Source organism: Salvelinus sp. IW2-2015, linkage group LG19 (assembly GCF_002910315.2).
Source record: "Salvelinus sp. IW2-2015 linkage group LG19, ASM291031v2, whole genome shotgun sequence".
NCBI classification, from domain to species: Eukaryota; Metazoa; Chordata; class Actinopteri; order Salmoniformes; family Salmonidae; genus Salvelinus; species Salvelinus sp. IW2-2015.
In genome coordinates, this window is record NC_036859.1 from 32494813 (window position 1) to 32517241 (window position 22429).

The window sequence follows — 22429 nt, forward strand, 5'->3', positions numbered from 1 at the left end:
CCAAGGTGTTCCCAAACACCAAGGTGATCCAGACAGAGGAAAAGAGAAAGAAAGGCATATCTACATCGAATGGAAATTACCATCTAACATGTCAATTTATTATATGTTATTCAATTTAAAGCCGACTATCAGTATCATTCACCCAATCTTCCACCGATAACTAGGTAGATGATCATCAACTCGGGATTTTTCATGCCGTCTATCTGGGACAAACCACTTTTTCTTGTAGGTGAAGCTTATGACGGTGACACAAAGTCAATGATCGATCACGGACGTATATTGAAATCATTAATTACACTGTGAATTATATAATGTGTTAGTAGTCCTAAACTGGAAAAATGTTGAGCAATTCAAATGTGCATTTGCATTAATGCAATTGTTTTGTTATTGTATTCCCTCTCACAAAAATGGTTTAACTTTACGTAGACCATCAAGGAAAATGGCGACTGTGGAATGGCTGGAAGACGAAAGTGAGCAATAATTCAATGTAACGATTAAAGTGCATATCGTTTGCATTTGCACCGTTCTTCGGTAACGTTTAACATCTTATCTTACGACATTGTCATCTTTCGGTATTGTTGAAACATATCCATTTTTTTTGTGTGGTCTTGGTGGGGGTTTTGGTATGGAACAGTATGGACTGTAGTAGGCTATTGCAAAGCATCCAACAACAGGATGATTTAACGAGAAGTAAAGCACCTTTGGAGCTTTATRGGGCTCGAGGAAGACCACAATTAGCTCGCTATGTTTGTGCTTTTGAAATCAAAGATTGCGTTTCGTTTTGTTTTTGCATAGGTGGGCAGTGCTGCAACACATAGCTAGAAAGTTTGTAGCTACCATCGAATGCAGAACTGTCTACTGCGGTTTCCACTAGCTGGCACAGCCACAAACTCAAAATTGACTATATCGTARAAATTCAACAATTAGCTTTTGGTCATAATTTAATGTTAGGGTTAGGCACAAGTTTAATTTAAGTTTAGGCATAAGGTTAGCAGTGTGTGGTTAACTTTAGGTTCAAAATCAGATTTTAAGAAGATACATTTTAAAAATAGGCGGGGTTTATGACTTTGTGGCTGTGCCAGCTAGTGACGACCGTCTGTCTACTGCTCATCAATAGTCATAACGTTACCCATCGGTCTTGAGTAAGGGGTGATAGACTAGCATTTTATTGTAAAGCATATTCTGATCAGACATGCATGCATTTATTGCTTGATTGACAGTTGTCTTTAAATTGGAATACCCATAGCCCACTCATTGGTCATGTTGATGAAAATTCTCATATTTTCTATTAAATAAAAAAAAATCATATAGTGTTGTGGGGATTCAAATCCTCATGGGTTTTTACCAATGTATGTTATYTTAAATATTAAATTGAAGTGAGACCGAGGGGTGAATGTCAATAGTATAGTAGCTTGATCTCCATCTTTTCTCTGTACAGATGTGAAAACAGACATTCTGGTGGATGCTCACCTGGGGGGAAATCATTATGGAAACCGTTTACCATTTAAGAACCAAACAAAGCAAAACCAGGTTTCTATTGGACAACCCCCCCCTTGTTTTGTTCTGTTTGGTTCAAAGCAGATGGAATTAAACCGAATTAACCAGCAAAGGACCCATCAAGATTTTATATTTAAAATGTAATCTAAAAGTATCAGTGTAAAAAAACATATATTTTTTTACAACTAGGCTAAATAACAGATGTTTTCCCTGTTGTAAGTGTTTACAAATGACAAAGTGATCTTTATCTACACAAATTCTGTTCAAATTACATAAATACAGTTGAGATATTTTGCAGTAGCTCTCAGAAGTAATGTTGGACTGCTTTTTTGGTTGTTGTTGTGAACTAATAKCAGGCACCACTGGTGGTAGTAGAGMGTTCTTAAAGGAGTGGTACCATATCTGGCAAGAGTAGCCAGCTCAGATGATMGATGGGCAAAGGCAACATCTTTCTGATGTTTTCATTTCTTTCCTAGGGTTCAGCTACTGAAATGTCTGATCTGACCGGTATTGATGAAGAAGAAAAAGATGCAGATCCTATGATGGACCCCTTAGATCTCCTTCATGATCCAATGAGAAATCAGATGCCCTTGTTTATGGAAATGTTGGACAGACCTCAGACTTCTCCAATGAGAGAAAATAGCAATGTCCTTGATGTTCTCTCCAACACAAATGTGTTGTCTGTGAATGGACCTTCTTCACACCAGATTTTCGAATCAGATGAATTCAACAGCTTGTCAACAGAAAAGGAGGAGGAAAAGAGTATTACTCAGTTGAAGACTGTGCAGGACATTGACACTACAGGGATATGGGGTTTCGATGTGGAATCTTCTGAAAACTCAATGGATACTTTTGAGGGTCCCCTAAGCTGGGACCCTCAGAGAGAATTCATGCAGTTTCTATGGGACAACCATGATGATTCTCCTGTGGAGGAGCCACCAAAGGCAGATCCTCCCCCAAATAGCCAAAGGAGGAGGAAACGCAAAATGGACATGGTGGTCATGGTAGATCCCTCAGAGGAACTTTACTCTGATTTGAGYCTCAAGTCAACAAAAGACATATTTGATGAGGAGGATCAAGAAGACCCTGTTCCCATCAACAAGGTCCAATTATTAAGAAAAAGCTCCAAACCTCAATCACCGACAGTGAAGAAAGCCCAGTATCCCAATGGAACTGTAGAGGCYATCAAGCAACTGATTTTCAGTGCGCCAGCAAGAAATCCACMTGAGCAAAGCGTGGCTCACAAGCTTACGCCATTGAATGGGAAACCGCAGACAGACCATTGTTCAGAGGAAGAGCCATTGTTTTTTCCTTGCACAAAGTGCAACATCAATTTCAAGGAGAAGAACCATTTGCACCGGCACATGAGGACTCACACAGATCCGCCCAGTCCTATCAACATGCCAAAGCCTTTTATATGCAGGGAGTGTGGACAGTCGTTCCGCTTTCGCAAYGCCCTCCTTCGGCATATGACCATACACCAGGAGAGAAGGGAGAGACTCATGGAGGAAATCAAGGGCATGAATGAATTGAAGGATGAGGGCACAGATGCAAGGCTACAGTGCCCCCAGTGCGCTTTTGGAACAAATTGTCCAAATACTTTTATTCAACATGCTAAGACTCATGAGAAGGACAAGCGGTACTATGACTGTAAGAAGTGTAACTACATGGCTGTGACAGTGTTTGAACTTGAGAGACACATGAACAAGGAGCACGGTCTCTGTAAAAACCAGGAAGAGCCGCCGGAGAAACCCAGTATGTTAAAGTCAAAGGAAGATGATGAAACGCATCATTCTTACTCCTGTAACTGTTGTTCTTATGGCACCTCAAGCAAAAACGTATTCAAAAATCATCTTGCGATTCGTCATAATCAGACATACGAAGAATATGAAGCTTTGCAGGGTAGAGAAAGAAAGGAGTATGCACAACCACCTTTTGAGAAGCACCTCCCCATTAGGAAACTCCCAGTAGTAGATTCCTTTACTTCAGAGCTGACATCCAAATTCTCTGTAAAAAAACAGGCTTTCAGAAAAAGAACAGATTCCCCTTGTGATTCAAATGACATTTCYGATCTTTTCAAAAAGGATAAGATTGTTCACAGAGCACAAAGGGGATTCAAGTCTCAACCCACGGAGTCAAAACTTGACAAGTCAATAAATAATCTGCTGTCTCGACAAAGACGTGACAAGCAGAGGAATGAAAAAATTGATGTCACCACAGGTTTTTCTTTTATCGAGGACAGAAACGGGGACAACAATGATCATGATTTTGGAAGAACATTATCAGGAATTTCAGAAAATCCWAATTCTTCCTCTAATAGCCACAAATATTTATTGGCATCTAAGTTGGAGAATAATATATTAAATTCTGTCTGTGAAAAGGCCGTTATGAAAAAGTCCCCTTCCAAAAGAAAAATGTCCACCCCTTATCGCAATACTGTTGACCAGGACTCTTGCTTCATTTTACCCCAAAATTTGCAAAGTCCAAAGATGCTAAATATGGTGGAAGATATGGAAGAGGAAGACCGTGATGATAAGGATGTGTTCCAGTACAGTGACTATGCCACAGATGCCAACACTAAACTTCTTGATAAAAGTGAAATCAAGCAAGATAAACCGTACATTGTTAATTCCTTTAGCAGAAGAATGTCTATGAGGGGAGTCCTTGGAACCTCTGAAGACATGTTTGAGAAAGGTCAAGACTGGCAGTCTCAGCAGAAGCTTGTTGTCAAGGAAGAGTGCATCGAAACACATATTTTTGGAGAGACCCTTGCACCTAACTCAGTACCTCTAAGTGAATCCTTTTTAGATCCTGATTCSGAAGGTAGTGGGGAGCGGAAGACCTGCCCTTACTGTCCTGCAATGTTTGAGTCAGGTGTGGGATTATCCAATCACGTGAGAGGGCATCTTCATAGGGTTGGACTGAGTTACAATGCACGCCACGTGGTATCAAGGGAGCAAGTGGCTTCTCAAGATCGGAAGCCCCGCATCCGTCGAAAGATGGTAGCAATGCAACGACTGAAAGGTACTAATTTCCTTTATTTTTCTATCTTATTATATTTTGTTGCATGGATGGCTATATTCTAATCCTTCAATATAATGTTCAACAGTTCTGGTCACCTTCATGTTGTTATACAGATGAGCCAGGGGTCAACCATTTGGCTTCACAGAAACCTCCTAAATAGAGATGCATATGGTTTTTATTAGCTACATTTACATATTAGTCATTTAGCAGACGCTMTTATCCAGAGCGACTTACAGTAAGTGCATTCATCTTAAGATAGCTAGGTTGAACAACCACAAGTATATTTTTCCTAAAATTAGCTATAGCAAAGTCAGAGCTAGTAAGGGGGGAAAAAAGTAACGTGCAAGTGTTTAGTTCACAAAAGGCTTTTTTGGGGGGCGGGGGGGTGCTGTGGGATTATTAACTTTGAAGAGGTAGGGTTTCAGATTTTTTCAGAAGATGGGCAGGGCCTCTGCTGTCCTAGCTTCAGGGAAAAGCCTGTTCCACCATTGGTGTGCCAGGACAGAGAAGAGCTTAGACAGAGAAGAGCTTAGACAGAGAAGAGCTTAGACTGGGCTGAACGGGAGCTGCTCTCCCGCAGGGGTGGGAGGGCCAAAAGACCAGAGGTGGTAGAACGTAGTGCTCGGTTGGGGTTTAAATAAAGGAAGCTAAATGTAGTATTGTAAGAAAAAGATTACACACCTGGTTAGATTGGAGAAGTTTACATTATTCAACATAGGCAAATTCATCAATAATTTGGTAATAATTTGTAGGTTGTTAATGTCATTACAATGTGTTCATGATGTGTTAATGTATCACGCTTGTGTGAAATACCACACCTTGAAGTTATTCCTGTAGTACTAGCCTCGCCATGACACATTTTGGCGTAGTCGGCGGGATTGGGTACACTGCTAAGTTCTCAATAAATATTTGTTTTTAATTTTGAGTGGGGATGGGAACTAATTTCTTTGGCATACAAAGAATGCTTTGACCAATTATTTCTGCTGTGTTGCTATTATTTCAGTGCCCAAGTTGGGGTCCGAGGACTCTCCGGTCCGAGGGCACTCCTGTCCATTATGTGGGGACTCTTTTGATAATAAGACTGGGCTGTCCAACCATGTTCGGGGCCATCTGAAACGGCTCGGCAAAACCATTGCCACTAAGTCCAAGTCCCCAATGTTGTTGCTCCGGGAGCTGATGCGTGACAAGAGAGAGTTCCAGAGAGCTCTGCAGATTCTGGGCAAAAAACGGATCGCCTCCCATTCCAGAATCCCCTCAAAGCAGGCCATATCTAATCATCTGACACCTCCTAAACGGAATCCCATCCAGAACCTCTACAACAATGCCAAATCACTGGTGCCCACATATTCTCTACCAGGGGAAACATTGGATAAGAAACAGGCAGAGACTAAGTTGGAGGTGAAAGGTTCACTCTCGAGTGCCTTGATAGGAATTCTGAAGAAGAGGAAGTGTCAGGTGGACTCAAAGTTGAGGACTTCCTCTCTAACTGCAAGAAACGCCCTGTCAGTTCCCCCCAGTACAGAGCACAGTAGAGGAGCACAAGTAAACTCAACACTCTCAAACTCTACATCAGGTAACACCAAGGGTCAATTTAAAGTATGGTATGATGGGATGTTAACCAAAGACAAAATGTTAGCATGAAGGTTATGAATCCCAAATGGAGTGTGCCTGTATGCATGCAAAACCATGGCTGATGTGGTCAAAAATGTGATTGATTTTTGTAAATATTGTTTCACAGAGAAAGGTGAATTCAACAGGAAGGTGTGTGTYCATTGCAATGCAACCTTCCACAGCGGTGTTAGTCTGTCCAATCACTTGCGGGCATACGCAAAACGAAAGAGAACTGCCTTGCTGGAGGGAACAAGTAAGTGCCTTCCCGTCATCATCAATGGCACATGTTCACAAAGTAATATCAATACTTCATACTGCTTACAGCCTCACTACTGTAAAGTGAACACAATGATTTCCTCAATGTCACTGCCTCACACAAACCCACTGCACATTTGCTTACAGCCTCACTACTGTACAGTGAACACAATGTTTTCTTCAATGTCACTGCCTCACTCAGACCCACTGCTTCAGTACACACATGGTCACCAGTCAATACCAAACTTATCTGAGCCTATTGTTCTGGCTTGCCCTGTTCTTAATGTTTCAGCGTATGACTGTAAACARAGGMGGCAGAGATCGAGGCCTGGTTCCAAGAAGAAGACATCCCCTACTACGCCACACGCACCAGAGGAGATGTATAGACTAACCTGCAGGTACTCTGACCACATACCACACTGTCTATGCCGTTGGTGTAAATTATTGTATTATTCGTTGACATTTTTCTGATAAACACTAAGATTTAAGTTGGGGCAAAGATCTAATCAATGTATTTGTAGTGACGCTTTCAAATGGATGTTAAGTTGACCAAAAATATTTGCATTCAAAGAGATAAGACCCAGGTTGTAGCTTATACTGTCTTTGAGGGCCACTTCTGATTGGGGGTCTTACTGTGCTTGGATCCTCTTTGCAGATTCTGTGACCTAGTCTTCCAGGGCCCTTTGTCGGTCCAGGAGGACTGGATAAAGCATCTACAAAGGCACATTATGAATACCAGTGTCCCCCAMACAGGGGCAGGCATGAGGGAGGTCACCTCATTGCCAAAGGACCCTTCCTTCTCCACCACCACTGAAAGACAGACCCCATCACTGGCAACTCACACTGCCTCCTAAGCCAAGGGACCTAGTTTAAAAAAAAAAAAAAAACTATTTTGGTCCTGTGCGTGTATGTGTTTGTACATTAGATGTTCCTTCACAGTTTTATACAGTCATAATTGAAAAATGCTTGCCACTATTACAACACACAATTTCAGAGGATTATGGCTACCTAATCTCTTAACACATTAGACATTTTGGATATTGTTACATTTTAAATGTCCCATGTTACGAATATGATTCCATGTGGGCTGACTGTTTTCTTGTGTTTATGCAGTGATTAGTGTGGAACCCATTTCCAAGAGACAACTCTTACCTCAGATTCCTAAAAATTCTCTGTCCATTTGGTCAAGTTTGGAGCATCTTTTCTCTGTATGTTGATATTTACATTTATGCTACACATGAAAACAAAAATGGGACAAATACAATTCTGTATTTTTAACATGTATTGAAATCATGATCATATTGCTACGATTTGTGTTTGCAGGGAGGGGGGTTCTGAGTAAGAAAATAAATTGATAGTCATCAACTAATCTTTAGGTAGATTTCTTATCAATATGGGTAAGTGTGGCTTGCAAGTTAATCACAGAACAAAAGGTTTAAAACATGGATGCCAGTTTGGTGGTTTCATACTGCGGTTATCTGCATATTAACTCCTAAGTGAATAGGGTTTATCAGTCAGTTTTTGTTCTCGATGATGCAGTCGCAGCGCTTATTGTTGCTGCCTTTCATGAATAACTGTTGCCTATATTTAATGTTTTTTAACTGTTAAAAAAAAATTGCTGTTTGTCTTTTTAAATAATTTATGTTTAAATGTATATCATACAGATGATGCTGAAACCATTTTTGTGATGTTCTAAAAAATAAAAACCAGTTTAGTCAACTGGATTGACCTGTGGTGTTTCCTTTAGCAGTGTCCCACCATTAGTTTGTCAAGGATGGACCAATTTGCTTTCATCCACTAACTAATTCAAATCATACCTGAAACTTAACTCATTCAGTAATTTTATGATACGTCATCTGGTGAATACATTCTACAGTGGGATACCGCAGGAGTGTACATGTGTGGGAGACTAACGCCTAAATATATGATGAACCCCTCAGCTACTTGATCTGGAAAACAGACTCATGAAGTTCCAACTTAATAAAAGGAATCTGTATTCACAGGATATCAAAGGGCACTGTTATTCTAAAGAAACTGAAAATATTTCCTTTTCAAAACAGCACAATTTTAACCTTAAGCGACAGTTGGTATCTCAAATGGCTGGTTTGCATATACTGTAGATGAACTGTTGTACCAGATTAATATCACAATGGTAACCTTGACAATATTTGAAAATGGGTCAACCGTCTCTGTTACTGTTTATAAAAGGCTGTCTTATATTCCTGTGAATATCAGTCACACATCAATTCATTATTTTTCTTTAAAACATTTATTGTTTGGGTATTATTTTTAAATGATTGTAAGAAATTACAAAGTTGGAAAGCCTGTAAGGACCATATTTCTTCAGGAAACMAAACATTACAGTATTTCTATCCTTAAATCTCAATGAATCAAAGCAGGTGTTCTAATGGAAAAAAAAGAATTGTGGGAAAAACATTACAAAATGTGCTTCAATATCTATTGAAATTAAATCAATTTCCAACTGAAAATTAAAAAGGTCCAAAATTACAGATGGATGTTCTTACGTGAAAAATGTCTACATCAAACACAAAATGACTACAAGTTCTCAACTATGTGATATCTAGCTAATGGATGCTCCACACTCAAGGAAAACCGGTATTCTGTATTAGTTAAGATTATCCTGTATTAGTTTAGAGGTACATAAGACTGAACATCAACACTCAGGGCACAGACTATGTCCATTTGGTCTTTGTCTAGTTGATTTTGATAGGTGGTTGTTGGCTGTCCATAGTTGTCCACAGCCAGTAGCTAGCAGTTCACATCAACTGTTTATCTATTCTTCATGGCCCTCATGATGACTGTTCAAAAGGATCATTGCCCTGAAATACAACCAATTATTTGTAATTTAAATTAAATTTGTTTTTGTCTACAGTTTATAGAATTAACACACTTTAAAAAGTAATACAAAACTTTGGTATTCTATAGATAAATAGCATTAGTGTAATGTATAGCAAATGCCTGTTCAGATTATTTACCTCACAGAAGCTTGCATACTCAGTATTCATTTGTTTCATGGTCGCCTTCGCAAAGTTCACACTTTCCCGCAACTGYTTCGTTCTAAATTCCTTCAGTGGTAAACACAGTAAAGTCATAAACATGAAATAGTAAGTACACCCACTTGTATGTTGCAGTGAAAGAACAGATTTCAAGAAAATAATGTAGCATCTATCGCTTTGATGTTTGTTTCTKTAAAGAATTGACAGACAAAATTCTAAATCAAACACAAATCGGCCAATTTGTCCAACTTCATGTTGCATCTCAGCTAACACTACAATGACTTTCAAAACAATATCAGTGAGTGACCATTGCTTTTTAAAGATATATCATGTGTTCCATTATTCACTGATGATATGAGGTGTGAGATCTGCTGTAGCAGCACAACGACTGCCTTACCATTTTGTTCCTCAGGTGGTCTTTGGAGCTCAGGTGATCCTGCAGTGATGATGGATGTACGGAGACGTAGACTTGGCAAGGAGCACAGTGGAAAATATCTAACTTTGTCATGTAATCCTTGTCCTGCAATGCTGAAAATGATAGGGGTGAGATACAGAGGTCAAATCACAAGTGTAGGCTTAATGACACCAGGTAGTRATACGTTGTCCAAAGCATACAAGTACATTTAGAATCAATAAGTTCCGTTTCTATTGAGGAAAGAAACAATACCTCAACATTGGTGAGTTTACATTTAGCCACCTTTATAGTTGGACACAGAGGGGGAGTCAGGCAAGTGGGAGAATAGTAGGAGGGATAGACGCGGGAATGAATCTGGTCGGGAACAGTATGTGTGACTAGCCAGGAGCATTAGCGATAGACCCCAGGCTTTGCACGTTAAGCTACCTCTAAGGCTATGTCTGTTCATCTGCAGTCTATCACCTTGCCGGACTTTGGTTAACACGGCCTCCTGAAACGTAAAGAGAAATACATTTCCCTTAATCGTCATACAGATTGATAATCCCACATTTAATTCCATCTGAGAGAGAATGTATTTGCTTGACGTACATGCAAAAAGGCGATTGCCGTGTCGTCGTAGTTGTTTTGATTTTGGATGTGCTCCAGGGTCTCCCAGTGACTATTGCACTTCAGATGCACCTCAAGGGTGCTCGCTTTATGGAAATCCAAGTTACACATGTCACAGGTGAAAAAATCACTGAAAAGACAATAGAAGGGGATTTGTGTCAACTCAAATCAAAGTTTATTGGTCGCGTACATGGTTTTGCAGATGTTATCGCAAGTGCAGCGAAATGCTTGTGTTTCTAGCTCCAGCAGTGCAGTAATACCTAGCAATAAAAATTGTATTAAAACATTATACACATAATCCAGAAAAATGTTAAATATCAGAAAAGRCAGTCAGAGACCAGAATATAAATATATATACACATATAATGGTGTGTCAATATTATTATGCATTTTAGTAAGGTCTTTCCAAAAAAACATGATAAGTTAGATGATGGCTCCTCCAATCATTTCTTTACCTCGGTATGTCCTCATTTGGGCTTCTGCTTCTCTTCTTTGTGACCTCTGAGGGTGACTTGGTTTGGTCCCCTCCTAAAAATTGACATTTAAAGACATACTACGGTGATTTGAGGATAAAAAAAACAAAAATTTGACACACTGAAAACTTCAAGGAGTAGGACATTCAATAAGTTGGTCTGATGGTGACTTCATGATGTCATTGGCCTCCCCCTTGCTTGAGGAACAATAGAGAACCCGCACCCCCAGGAGACTGGAACAGGACTTAACAAATCACACACTTTCTCTATCCCTTCACAACTCTGCCAGACCATTAGCAAAACAACACAGTTACAATCCTACCTCTTCCACTAGATTCTGATTGGCCATGAATGGGGTTGGTATCCCAGTGGGACCAGGTAAACCCTGGTGGATTTCTTGTCTGCAGACAACAGAGAAACATCACCATTACAACACTGCACCAGTGCAAGCCTCAGCAACATCTTTCTACCTTTTCCCACCAAAATAATAACTGCAGTGAATTTCTTACCTCTTTGCCAGGTACTGTGGTTGTGGACATTTCTCTCCCATTTTCCCCCTGCCCCCAATATGCATTGAGGGGTAATAGTGGGGTTTCTGTCGTGGGCAACGGCCGTTCTGAGTGGTCATGGCTAGACCGGTCAGGTATGGAGCCATGGCTGGACTGCTCATGTTTGATGCCATGGCTGGACTGCTCATGTCTGGTACCGGGCCGAGAGGATAACAAATCCCAGTTGAAGCCATCATGATGTCCAGCTACTGAAGCAGAGCCTTGATATCCACTACTCAGGCGGCTGCTCCCTCCACTAACTCTGTGCCTGTGATGGTCTTCCCTGCCTTTGGAAGGCTCCAATTCAGAGTCTGATGATGAGCCAGGATCAGGATCATACGGGTCGTAGAGCTCGGCTCTGGAGAAAAAAACAAGAGCATTTCAGCCATTTCTATGGTATAATTTTTAAGCAGGCCTTACACTTGGGTCATCACTAGCTTCTATAGCCACAAATTCATAAACCCTGCCCAGTTCTACAATTTATCTTGTTAAAATGTGATTTTAAACCTAAGCCTAACCCAACCACACTGCTAAACTTATGCCTAACTCTAACCTTAAATTTAGACAAAAAAGCTCATTTTGACTTTTTGGCTGTGGAATCTGACTTTGTGGCTATATAAACTTGGGGAAACCTTTACACTAGGACTAGGCCATGTCTTAAATAACCACAACGTGCTAAGCGATGTTCCAAACAAGTCTAAATCACATTTTGCGGGAAATCCTCTGCTTGATACATTTAGAATGGATAAATCAAAAGCAAAACTGCATATCTTACTTTTCTGAGTTGCTTGTTCGCTGAGAGTTGTAGGATGCTGGATTTACGGTCGAGTGTCTTGTGTGGTGGGTATAACCATGGGTTGTTTCTGTGTGGAATAAAATAAGCTTTGTTAATTGAAATGAAAAACAAAAACAGAATGTAAGAAATGGGTTTCCTATCCCTATTAGACAGGTATTGCAAATATTGGGCCAAAGGTAAGCAGAACTACCTGCACTTCGCTGGGTTGGTGTGATGCTGTACTCGAATAAAGAAAAGAGATTAAGACTGATCCACTCAACACAACACATAATAGCTAACTGAGCAGCTAACGATAATTTATCGCATGAATTATTTTTCTGGCATGTTTTCTCTTTTCAACAAAAAAACAGCAAACAATTTGTATGTTTATAATCAACTACATTACATTATTTGATTAGCTAACTAACAACGAAACAACTACTAGCTAGTAAACAGTTAACTAAATCATGTAACTTAGCTACTAGCTAGCTTGATGGCTACAGTGGCTATTAAGTTAGTGGCTAGCCTACCTTCCATGAGCAGTGTATGTATTCGGCGGTCCATAATCAGAAAAAGAGTGATCATTTCGTCGACTCATTCTCGTCCTCTTGTAATTCACTATTAATGCCTAACGAACGTTCATATTTGTGTTAGATTACTGTCTCGTTTACGTGACTGCTGCTACCTATAAGTCTAGCAAGCGGTTATCATACTACAAATAAGCTACAGAACACAATTTTCTATTCTTACCTGCAGGGGGCCGCATTTTCCTACTGTGACAGTAGTCAACGAAGAAGCTGCTTCTAGGGTCTAAAAATGTATGATAACTGCCACCTATCGTGCTGGAGTATGAAGACTAATCTGTAATGAATTTCTAAACAACAGCTTTTTATTGATGATTCAACTTGCAAATTGCAATGTTGAATAAAAGGTATGTACATTATGACTTATAGCTATAGGGTTTAAAATGACAGAGATCTCCACATGCCAAGCAGATATTTGTGGCTTTCCTGGCTTTCTTGTAATGTGTAACTAGGAGCAAAAAGCAAGTGCCAACATGCCCCAAGTGCTGGAATTTATTTATGCCATCATCATTGAAGAGAAATACAGAAAGTCACACACATAACTCAACTTGACTATATGTTATAGAATTACTAAAGTACTGGCAAGATAATGTTCGCTGCAAAGCCTGAAATGTCTGTGACAAATGTATCTCATCTGTCTGGATGTCAGTTACAGGCATTGACCTCCAGATTGTATTTCAAAAGTTGTCTTCAATTGCCCTATTGTTTTGGCATGACATCCTCCCTAAAGATGTAGCRTAAGTTGTACCTTGCGTGATCATTCCCCTCAGTTAATGTAATGCACAGGTTATAACAATATAATATAGGTCGCAGTTGTAAATGAGAACTTGTTCTCAACTGGCCTACCTGGTTAAATAAAGGTTAAATAAAAAATATCTATATGCCATTTAGCAGACGCTTTTATCCAAAGCAACTTAATCATGCTAGCATACATTTTACATATAACAAACCCTCAACAAATAAATAATTTTGTACAGCAGCTTACCAATTATGTTATTCTTTATACAGATATAAATGCAGCAATGTACGGTAATGACCAATTACCATTGAGAAAGGCATTGAAACAGAGAGAATAAAAACAATAAGAAAAGTGTATCTAAGATCTAGTTTTATTGTGCCAGAAATGGTATGCTTGCAAATGTGAACCGTTTATGTACAGTACAGAAATACATTGGAAAAAGGCAATATAACAATCTTGTCCCATGTGTACACTTAATTGATGCTATTGTTGCCTAATTTAAAAACTTGTTTTGGTGTAAAACATCGCCTCCCTTTTGTCAACCCTCCTTTACTTTCAATCACACACAAATGCTTATCATGGTCTGTGATAGGGGAGTGTAATCCATAGTAGACATTCAACAATATAACAAAAAACAAAGCAAATATTGGTTGTGCAAAGTACTTCCCATTTCAAGCGTAATCCCCAAAAGATAATTACTACTGAAAATAGCATTTGTTATTTTACTGAATGGTGTTGTGAATAATGACAGGTAGTGTATCGACAAACTTGAGAGCTGTTTAGTCTTTTCTTATGAACGCCCTCACTGAGAAATAGCAGCAGTTAAGGCAAAATTATGGTTCCCAGGGTTAACATTATACCTGAGTAGCTAATACAATATTTGTTATTAAGTCTAAAAATCTATTACTGCTAACAATATTATGTCATAATACCCTATGAAGCAACTAAAAGCTTTTTTTATCTTGAACATTCTTAAATACTTGATGAAATTATACTTTGAAATGATATTACATTATTTATAGAGCTATACAGTCTTTGTTGAGGAGAAGCATTCTCTCTYACTTTATTAAGCAAAAAATGTATAGGAACTACCCATATAGGGCATTGATAATCAATAAAACGTGGTTCAATATCCTGTGAAAGCAACCGCCCCGTCTGCTTTACTTCCGGGTCATTTCCCCTAATCTTTTGAATGTGCTTGAAATTACATCATCAAATTCGTGAAAATGTGATCGTTTAAGATATACCTGTATATAAAATTATATTTGTGTTTGTGGATGAATTTACTTCTGCCATGTGCCTTTACGAAGTATTTGGCTTCAAGACCATTGCGCTACGTTTTTGCCGATTAAAGAGGATTCAAAAAGCCTACAAAAGTTATAAAAAACTACAAGAATAGTTCCTGGTAAATAACGTGTTACTTTCATAGCGTATTGCTTCAGTGAGTAAGTAATATACATTTCAGTTAATCACTGTACCATAAGGGTTTAAGATATCAGAAATTATAAACTATAAGCCACTTGCAAAGGACACATTGGTCTCCCGACTAATGCTCTCCTTTACCTCTACAGGCAAAGTGTCAAAAAGGTGGTCCTCAACAATGAGGCTGTTTTTACGTAGAAGGCGACAGTTCCCCAGCAGTGAGGGAAGGCGGTCCAGACAGTTACCCTTCAGCTCCAGCTGAGCAAGATGCACCAACTGACCCACTGTCTCAGGCAGGTTGGTGAGGCCATTATTGCTCAGACACAGGACCTTCAGCTTGGTGCACCTGAACAGCTGCTTGGGCAGCACCTCCACCTTGTTTGCATTGATGGCGAAGTGCTGGAGGTTCTGCAGGAGACCCAAGTCCGGCGGGATCACTGTGATGGAGTTGTGACTGACATCCAAGTGCCTCAGCTTGGGGAGGTGGAACAGCGCCGGCGGKAGCGTCTCCAGTTTGTTGTGCGAAAGGTGAAGTGACTCCAAACACTTGACCTGGCCTATGGAGGCTGGAATGGTGATGATTTTGTTGTGCCACAGTTTGAGGCAGGTCAACCTTTTGAGGTGCTGAAAGCTGATGACCTCCTCGATGGTGCGAATGTTGTTGGATTTGAGGTCCAGCTCTTGAAGGTTGGTTAAGCTGAAAATAGCATGGGGGATCCTCTCCAGCTCACAGTTGTGCAGCTCCAGATCGGCGAGGTTTGTCATCTTCTTGAGGCTGTTCAGTACAAGTAGTTTAGTACCATCGTTATGCACCACCAGTTTGATCAGGTGTGGGGACAGCTCAGTGAGGTTTGAGGGGATCTTGGTGAGGTTGCTCTTCAGATATAATGTCTTAAGATGTTTCAAATCACGCATGCACTCTAGTCCAATCATTTTGTTGTTTTCTGAGCTTAAATTCCCTACTAAGTTTAGCTCCCTCAAACTCCTCAACAAATAAACCCACGCTGGGATCTCAGCGACGTCTGTGAACTTGACATGAAGGCAGCGGAGGTGGTCACGGAGAAAGACAAAGGCAGTCTGCTCAACTTTGGCAGGGCAGTGGCAGAGGTGCAGCTCCTGCAGACTGGTCATTTGGGAAACCTTTGCCGAAAACCTGACCTCAGGAATTAGCTCTAGTTTAAGTATTTCCAGGTCGGTGAGGTCAAACACTGCATTGGGGAGACCAGAAAGCATGAAGAGGTGGAGCTCCTGCTGGTCTTGGGGATTTCGGGTCACAAGCTGTCTGAGCTTCTCGAATGTCCACTCGTGGTTCAGACTGATCTCCCTCAGCTTGTTCTCGCTGACCTCCGAGAGGAAGACACCAAACCGCTTGGAATACAGCTGGTCGTACTGATCGACCATGTGCAGAAGGAACGCAAAGTCGTTCTTCACATCAGGAATGTCACTGAAGCTACTCTCCTCTCTGACTTTCTCAAATGAGTACTCTTTAAGGGGGCGCCTGAACAGCCAGTGGAGGGAATACAAGCAGACCATCCCATAGATCAATATGAGGGCCATGTAGCTGAGGAGGAGCTTTTTCAACATGAAAGCCATGTTGTGGGTACAAAAGAACTGCTCATATCCGGTTAAGTGTTTGATTTTGGGTTCACATGTGTGGTGAAAGTCGATGGCAGCAATAAATGTTGACGTATAGGACAGAATCAAAATAAACTTGACAGTTTTGACCACAGTCTGAGCTACATAGAGCTTGTAGATGAAATCGCTGTCCTCCACATGGGCGCGGAATTTCCGCACCTTCTCAAATAGAGCCTTGGCCTGCTCTCCATCTTTCTTGTCCAGGATAGTCATACTTGGGGCTTCAGCAACAGGCTTATCTGCTGAGAACTTGACTCCTGTATTCCCAAGCATAGGGGTAGATGAGTTTGCAGCATTTTCATCTTTAGTTTCCTGTGATATCGCTCTCGGTGCTGAAGTGGTGCCAGTCAGTCTCTGTTTGTTCTCCTCAGAATCCTCACAGGCTGTCTCGGACAAAGCCTTTGTAGTCCACGGAGACTCAAAGCACCGTCCGAGAATGGACACAAAGTGTTCAATCTTTGAGCTTGTCTTGGGGTATTTGAACCAGAAGTTACTACTGACCATAAGCACAAGGGTGTGGATGAGGGAGAGGTATGGGAAGTACTTTGAGTACCAGGGCAAGGCAATATGGTAACACATTTGGTTGACAAAGACATACTGCTGATAATCTAAGTTGGTTTGGATCCCTGTGGGCTTGGGTTGCTGCATTTTGCTCTCTCGCTTCACAACGATGGGCTGGGTGTTGTGAACCTCGTGTACTGCACTGTCTGGTAGATCTTTAGTGGCCATTGGTGTAGCAAGCACTGTCGTTATGCTAACTGCTGATGAGGCGGTTTCTGGTGGACTTTGGGATGTCCAAGAGTTTGGCCCTGCCGCCGCTTCCTCCAGGCATGGAAGGCACGCCACCTGGTCCTTTGTGATCTGCATCGTCATGGCGAAGATGGACAACATGAGCATGACCACCCCCAGGTAGTCCATGAAGACGTCCCACCATGGTTTTAGGATGCGGTAGGTCGGCTGGATGTCATTCAGYGACGCTAACTCTGTGATGGTAAACATTCCTGCAATGGAAGGAGACAGGGAATTTAGCTAATAATGAGAGTACTTGTTTGATTTTGATGATTTTAAAAAGGAACTTTTTAAATGGGTTTTTGTTCAGTAACAAATATATTTTTGTTGGTAAATGTTTGTACTTGGGTATGGTTAAAAAGGTAATAAAGATTGATCCATTTATTTTGATAACTAATTTGAATGGCTCTCCATGTCAAAGTGTCTCATGAAAGACAAAGCAGCATTAGTAATGACATAGGCTTATTATATTTGTTTCATATTGCATCACTCTTTAGATTTTGAAAACATCTGATGACAAAGCCAAAAGTCTATGTCTGACCTAGTGCAAAGAATTTCCCCTCCTGGGTGTTAATTGGTTTCCCCTCACATCAAGACTAGTTAAGACATGTGGATACTGGAATGGCAAAGGTTCCTTTGATGTTAGTCTCTACCTATTGTGAGTCATTGAGGCACAATATTGTCCATCTTCAGGCTTGTTATTTTTTACTCGTTATTGTTAATTATTCAATGTGTATTTATTCTTCGTGTCACTATATATATACAGTGCCTTCAGAAAGTATTCAGACCCCTTGACTTTTTCCACATTTTGTTACGTTACAGCCTTATTCTAAAATGGATTAAAAAAATKATCCACAGCAATCCACACACAACCCCATTATGACTAAGCAAAAACAGGTTTTTAGACATTTTTGCAAATGTATAAAAAAATATATAAACAGAAATACCTTATTTTCATAACTATTCAGACCCTTTGCTATGAGACTCATTATAAACAGAAATACCTTATTTTCATAACTATTCAGACCCTTTGCTATGAGACTCGAAATTGAGCACAGGTGCATCCTGTTTCCATTGATCATCCTTGAGATGTTTCTACAACATGATTGGAGTCCACCTGTGGTAAATTAAATTGATTGGACATGCTTTGGAAAGGCCCACCTCTGTCTATATAAGGTCCCACAGTTGACAGTGCATTTCAGAGCAAACACCAAGCCATGAGGTTGAAGGAATTGTCCGTAGAGCRCCAAGACAGGATTGTGTCAAGGCACAGATCTGGGGAAGGGTACCAAAACATTTCTGCAGCATTGAAGGTCYCCAAGAGCACAGTGGCCTCCAGCATTCTTAAATGGAAGAAGTTTGGGAACCACCAAGACTCTTCYTAGAGCTGGCCGCCTGGCCAAACGGAGCAATCGGGGGAGAAGGGTCTTGGTCAAGGAGGTGACCAAGAACCTGATGGTCACTCGGACAGAGCTCGAGAGTTSCTCTGTGGAGATGGGAGAACCTACCAGAAGGACAACCATCTCTGCAGCACTCCACCAATCAGGCCTTTATGGTAGTGTGGTCAGACGGAAGCCACTTCTCAGTAAAAGGCACATGATGGCCGCTTGGAGTTTGCCAAAAGGCACCTAAAGACTCTCAGACCATGAGAAACAAGATTCTCTGGTCTGATAAAACCAACATTAAACTCTTTGGCCTGAATCCCAAGTGTCACATCTGGAGGAAACCTGGCACCATCCCTACGGTGAAGCATGGTGGTGGAAACATCATGCTGTGGGGATGTTTTTCAGCTGCAGGGACTGGGAGACTAGTCAGGATCGAGGCAAAGATGAACGGAGCAAAGTACAGAGAGATCCTTGATGAAAACCTGCTCCAGAGCTCTCAGGACCTCTGGGGYGAAGGTTCACCTTCCAACAGGACAGCGACCCTAAGCACACAGCCAAGACAACGCAGGAGTGGCTTCGGGACAAGTCTCTGAATGTCCTTGTGTGGCCAAGCCAGAGCCCGGACTTAAACCCGATCTAACATCTCTGGAGAGACCTAAAATTAGCTGTGCAGCAACACTCCCCATCCAACCTGACAAAGCTTGAGAGGATCTGCAGAGAAGAATGGGAGAAACTCCCCAAATACAGGTGTGCCAAGCTTGTAGCATCATACCCAAGAAGACTCAAGGCTGTAATCGCTGCCAAAGGTGCTTCAACAAAGTACTGAGTAAAGGGTTTGAATACTTTTGTAAATGTARTATTTCAGTTTTATTTTATACATTTGCAAACGTTTCTCAAAACATGTTTTTGCTTTGTCATTATGGGGTATTATGTGTAGATTGATGAGGGAAAAAAACAATTTAATACATTTTAGAATAAGGCTGTAACCTAACAAAATGTGGGAAAAGTAAAGGGGTCTGAATACTTTCCGAAGGCACTGTTTGTGTGTGTGTATATATATATATATATATATATATATATATATATATATAAAATAATGTTTTATCTTTAATTGCCTTGTTGAAAAAGGACCCATAAGTAAGCATCTTACTGTTAGTCTACACCTGTTGTTTAAGAAGCATGTGACAACTAAAATTTGATTTGAGGAGTTTAGCATGTTGGTGTGCCATTTTGTGAAGCAATGAATGGTTAGTATGCCCAGTTTCAACATGTGGGCTCACTTCCTCTATTTGCCGGTGTTGTAACTAACTAACTCTGTTCCCCTCTCTGATCCTTTTCCTCCAGGGTAATAAAACTTTTAAAGTTTTAAATGTTTTTATGAGAGTTATTTAAAACAACAATGAAACTACACTTGTGTCACATTGCCCAAACTAGGTACATAATGATCACTACTGTTAATAATATGATTATTACTGTTACTACACTATTAAGGCCAGGCCCCACAGGCTGAAATGTAAAGAAACGTGATGTAAATGTATATTTTCTTTGCTTTATCATACTACCATCATCAACATTTTATGAATTKTTAACCACTTTTAAATGGACATCCATAATTTCAAAGCTCACTACATTGAATCACACATAATTGTAAAGCCCATTTCATAGTGAATGTTACAAACTGGACTGTATGTAGTAACTTACTTTGAAGAGATGGTGATTGGGTCAATATAGGCGTTTCCCGAAAGTAAGACTCTTCCCACAAGCCAACTCATTTTTCTCAGCTTCAGAAGAATCTACATTCCCCAAAGTTTGTGTAGTTATCCTTAGATATATTCTCCAGACTTACTCAGAGGGAATTGTTGATATGTTGTCAAAATTGTATTCTATACTGAAATAAAATATAAATTCAACATGTAAAGTCTTGGTCCCATGTTTCATGAGCTGAAATAAAAGATCCCAGAAATGTTCCATACACACAAAAGGCTTATTTCTCTCCAATTTTGTGCAGAAATTTGTTTACATCCCAGTTTGTGAGAATTTTTCGTTTGCCAAGATAATCCATCCACCTGACAGGTGTGGCGTATCAAGAATCTGATTAAACAGCATGATCATTGTGCTGGGGACAATAAAAGGCCACTCTAAAATGTGCAGTTTTGTCACACAACACAATGCCAAAGATGTCTCAAGTATGCCCTTCCAGTCATGTGAAATCCATCAATTAGGGCTGAATTTATTTATTTCAATTGACTGATTTCCTTCTATAAACTGTAATTCAGTAAAATCTTTTAAATTGTTGCATGTTGTGTTTATATTTTTGTTCAGTATTGATAACATTTTCTTGGAAAAATTTGCTAAAAAGAATTTTTATGTACATGTCTTTATTTTACTGATAAAGATTTTTTTTAAAGTATTTATTCATAATATGGTCAAAGAAAGTTCGGTCCTGGAGTATCTTAAAAAAATGAACCAAAAATATTTAGGCTGACTTCATCCAGTGTCCAGAAAAATGGATGTGCGTTCAAAGAAAATATGCAAATGAGATCGCCTCATTAGCATAACGTCTCATTTGCATAACGTATACAATATTTCAGATTTTTTTTTATATAAAAAGGCATTATATTTAAAAGTTGATTGTGATATGATTAAGAATTTTTTTAAATACCTATTAGGGTGTGGTGCCTGGCCATAAGAGTGATTTTATTCCATACACTTTTTCCTTGCCACAAATATGGACACTTGATTTATCACCAATAAAACTTAAGATGATATTTGCTTTCATCAATAATTTCCGTTCATAGCTGAACTAAATAATTACAGTAATATATTTTTGATATTATAGGCTATAGCCTATTGGCTATATTTATAGGTATGATATTATTAAAACATGCTTTATGATAACATCCCAACAAGCCATCATCAATGACGTTTTGCATATAGGCCAAATCGAAGTGGGACGAGAATCGGCAGAGACAACTTGTAGACAACACTGGTTCTAAGAAAGAGACGGGGAGCAGAGAGACCAGTTGTGGAATAAACCTAGGCTACTGATTAAACACATTTACAGTAATTTAACTTATAGGAAATATTAGATAAATGTTAAACCCTTCAGATGTTTTTCTTGCGTATTACTCTTCTGTTGTTGTCTGACTCTGAGGTCAGGTGACTTGCTGTAACTGTAACTTTTTTTTWAATTGTCTGTAACTCAACTACAACATGTGCCCGGAGTTAAACATTTACAGTGCAGTAACAATGTATTATCTGGCTACTTGCGTTAAATAAACTGCCCTGGGATAACCGCACATTATGAAAATCAACATCAAATAAATGTAAATTATGACTTTACAGTTTTTACAGCGTGGTAAATCCGAGGAAAACGAGCACACTTACTATCTTGGTGACCTTATCTATTTAGATGTTCTGTACTCCATTTCCACTTTTGCGCTCCAGACAATTCCTTCTGACGATTCAGCTCAATCCATTAAACTATGGAACAAAGCTTGTGACCAAGAACATTTGTTCGTGACAATGCGAATGTCGGCACCATCCTCAATACCAGCGGTTCTGCATACCTGAGCGTCGTGGAGAATATGCGCATAACGTCGACCACTGTACGCATGTAATTTGAAGAAAAGGGTGGTCCAATTTGAACATGAC

At 40.0% G+C, this 22429-nt stretch overlaps 3 protein-coding genes across 4 annotated transcripts; 1 reads left to right on the forward strand and 2 right to left on the reverse strand.

Annotated features, from left to right (window-relative positions):
• The first annotated feature begins 398 nt into the window (after window positions 1-398).
• On the forward strand, window positions 399-7331 carry LOC111979013 (zinc finger protein 644). 2 transcript variants are annotated; one of them, XM_024009288.2, is made up of 6 exons: window positions 399-470; window positions 1974-4521; window positions 5525-6094; window positions 6260-6385; window positions 6680-6785; window positions 7043-7331. In XM_024009288.2, the coding sequence occupies exons 2-6, from the start codon at window positions 1989-1991 to the stop codon at window positions 7239-7241; spliced, it is 3534 nt and encodes a 1177-aa protein (XP_023865056.1). In that variant the 5' UTR covers window positions 399-470; window positions 1974-1988; the 3' UTR covers window positions 7242-7331. The 2 variants fall into 2 exon arrangements, with proteins under 2 accessions (XP_023865056.1, XP_023865055.1); XM_024009287.2 differs by having other exon boundaries at window positions 442-531.
• Window positions 7332-9089: 1758 nt separating this feature from the next.
• Window positions 9090-12997, reverse strand: znf326 (zinc finger protein 326). The gene is made up of 11 exons (XM_024009289.2): window positions 12752-12997; window positions 12433-12458; window positions 12222-12309; window positions 11408-11804; window positions 11221-11299; window positions 10881-10953; window positions 10408-10555; window positions 10246-10309; window positions 9802-9932; window positions 9384-9473; window positions 9090-9227 (listed from the first exon to the last, which is right to left on the reverse strand). Exons 1-11 carry the CDS (start codon window positions 12817-12819, stop codon window positions 9198-9200), a joined length of 1194 nt encoding a protein of 397 aa, XP_023865057.1. The 5' UTR covers window positions 12820-12997; the 3' UTR covers window positions 9090-9197.
• Window positions 12998-13896: 899 nt separating this feature from the next.
• LOC111979238 (volume-regulated anion channel subunit LRRC8D) lies at window positions 13897-22367 on the reverse strand. The gene is made up of 2 exons (XM_024009636.2): window positions 22163-22367; window positions 13897-17602 (listed from the first exon to the last, which is right to left on the reverse strand). Exon 2 carries the CDS (start codon window positions 17598-17600, stop codon window positions 15054-15056), a length of 2547 nt encoding a protein of 848 aa, XP_023865404.1. The 5' UTR covers window positions 17601-17602; window positions 22163-22367; the 3' UTR covers window positions 13897-15053.
• Between the last annotated feature and the right edge of the window lie 62 nt (window positions 22368-22429).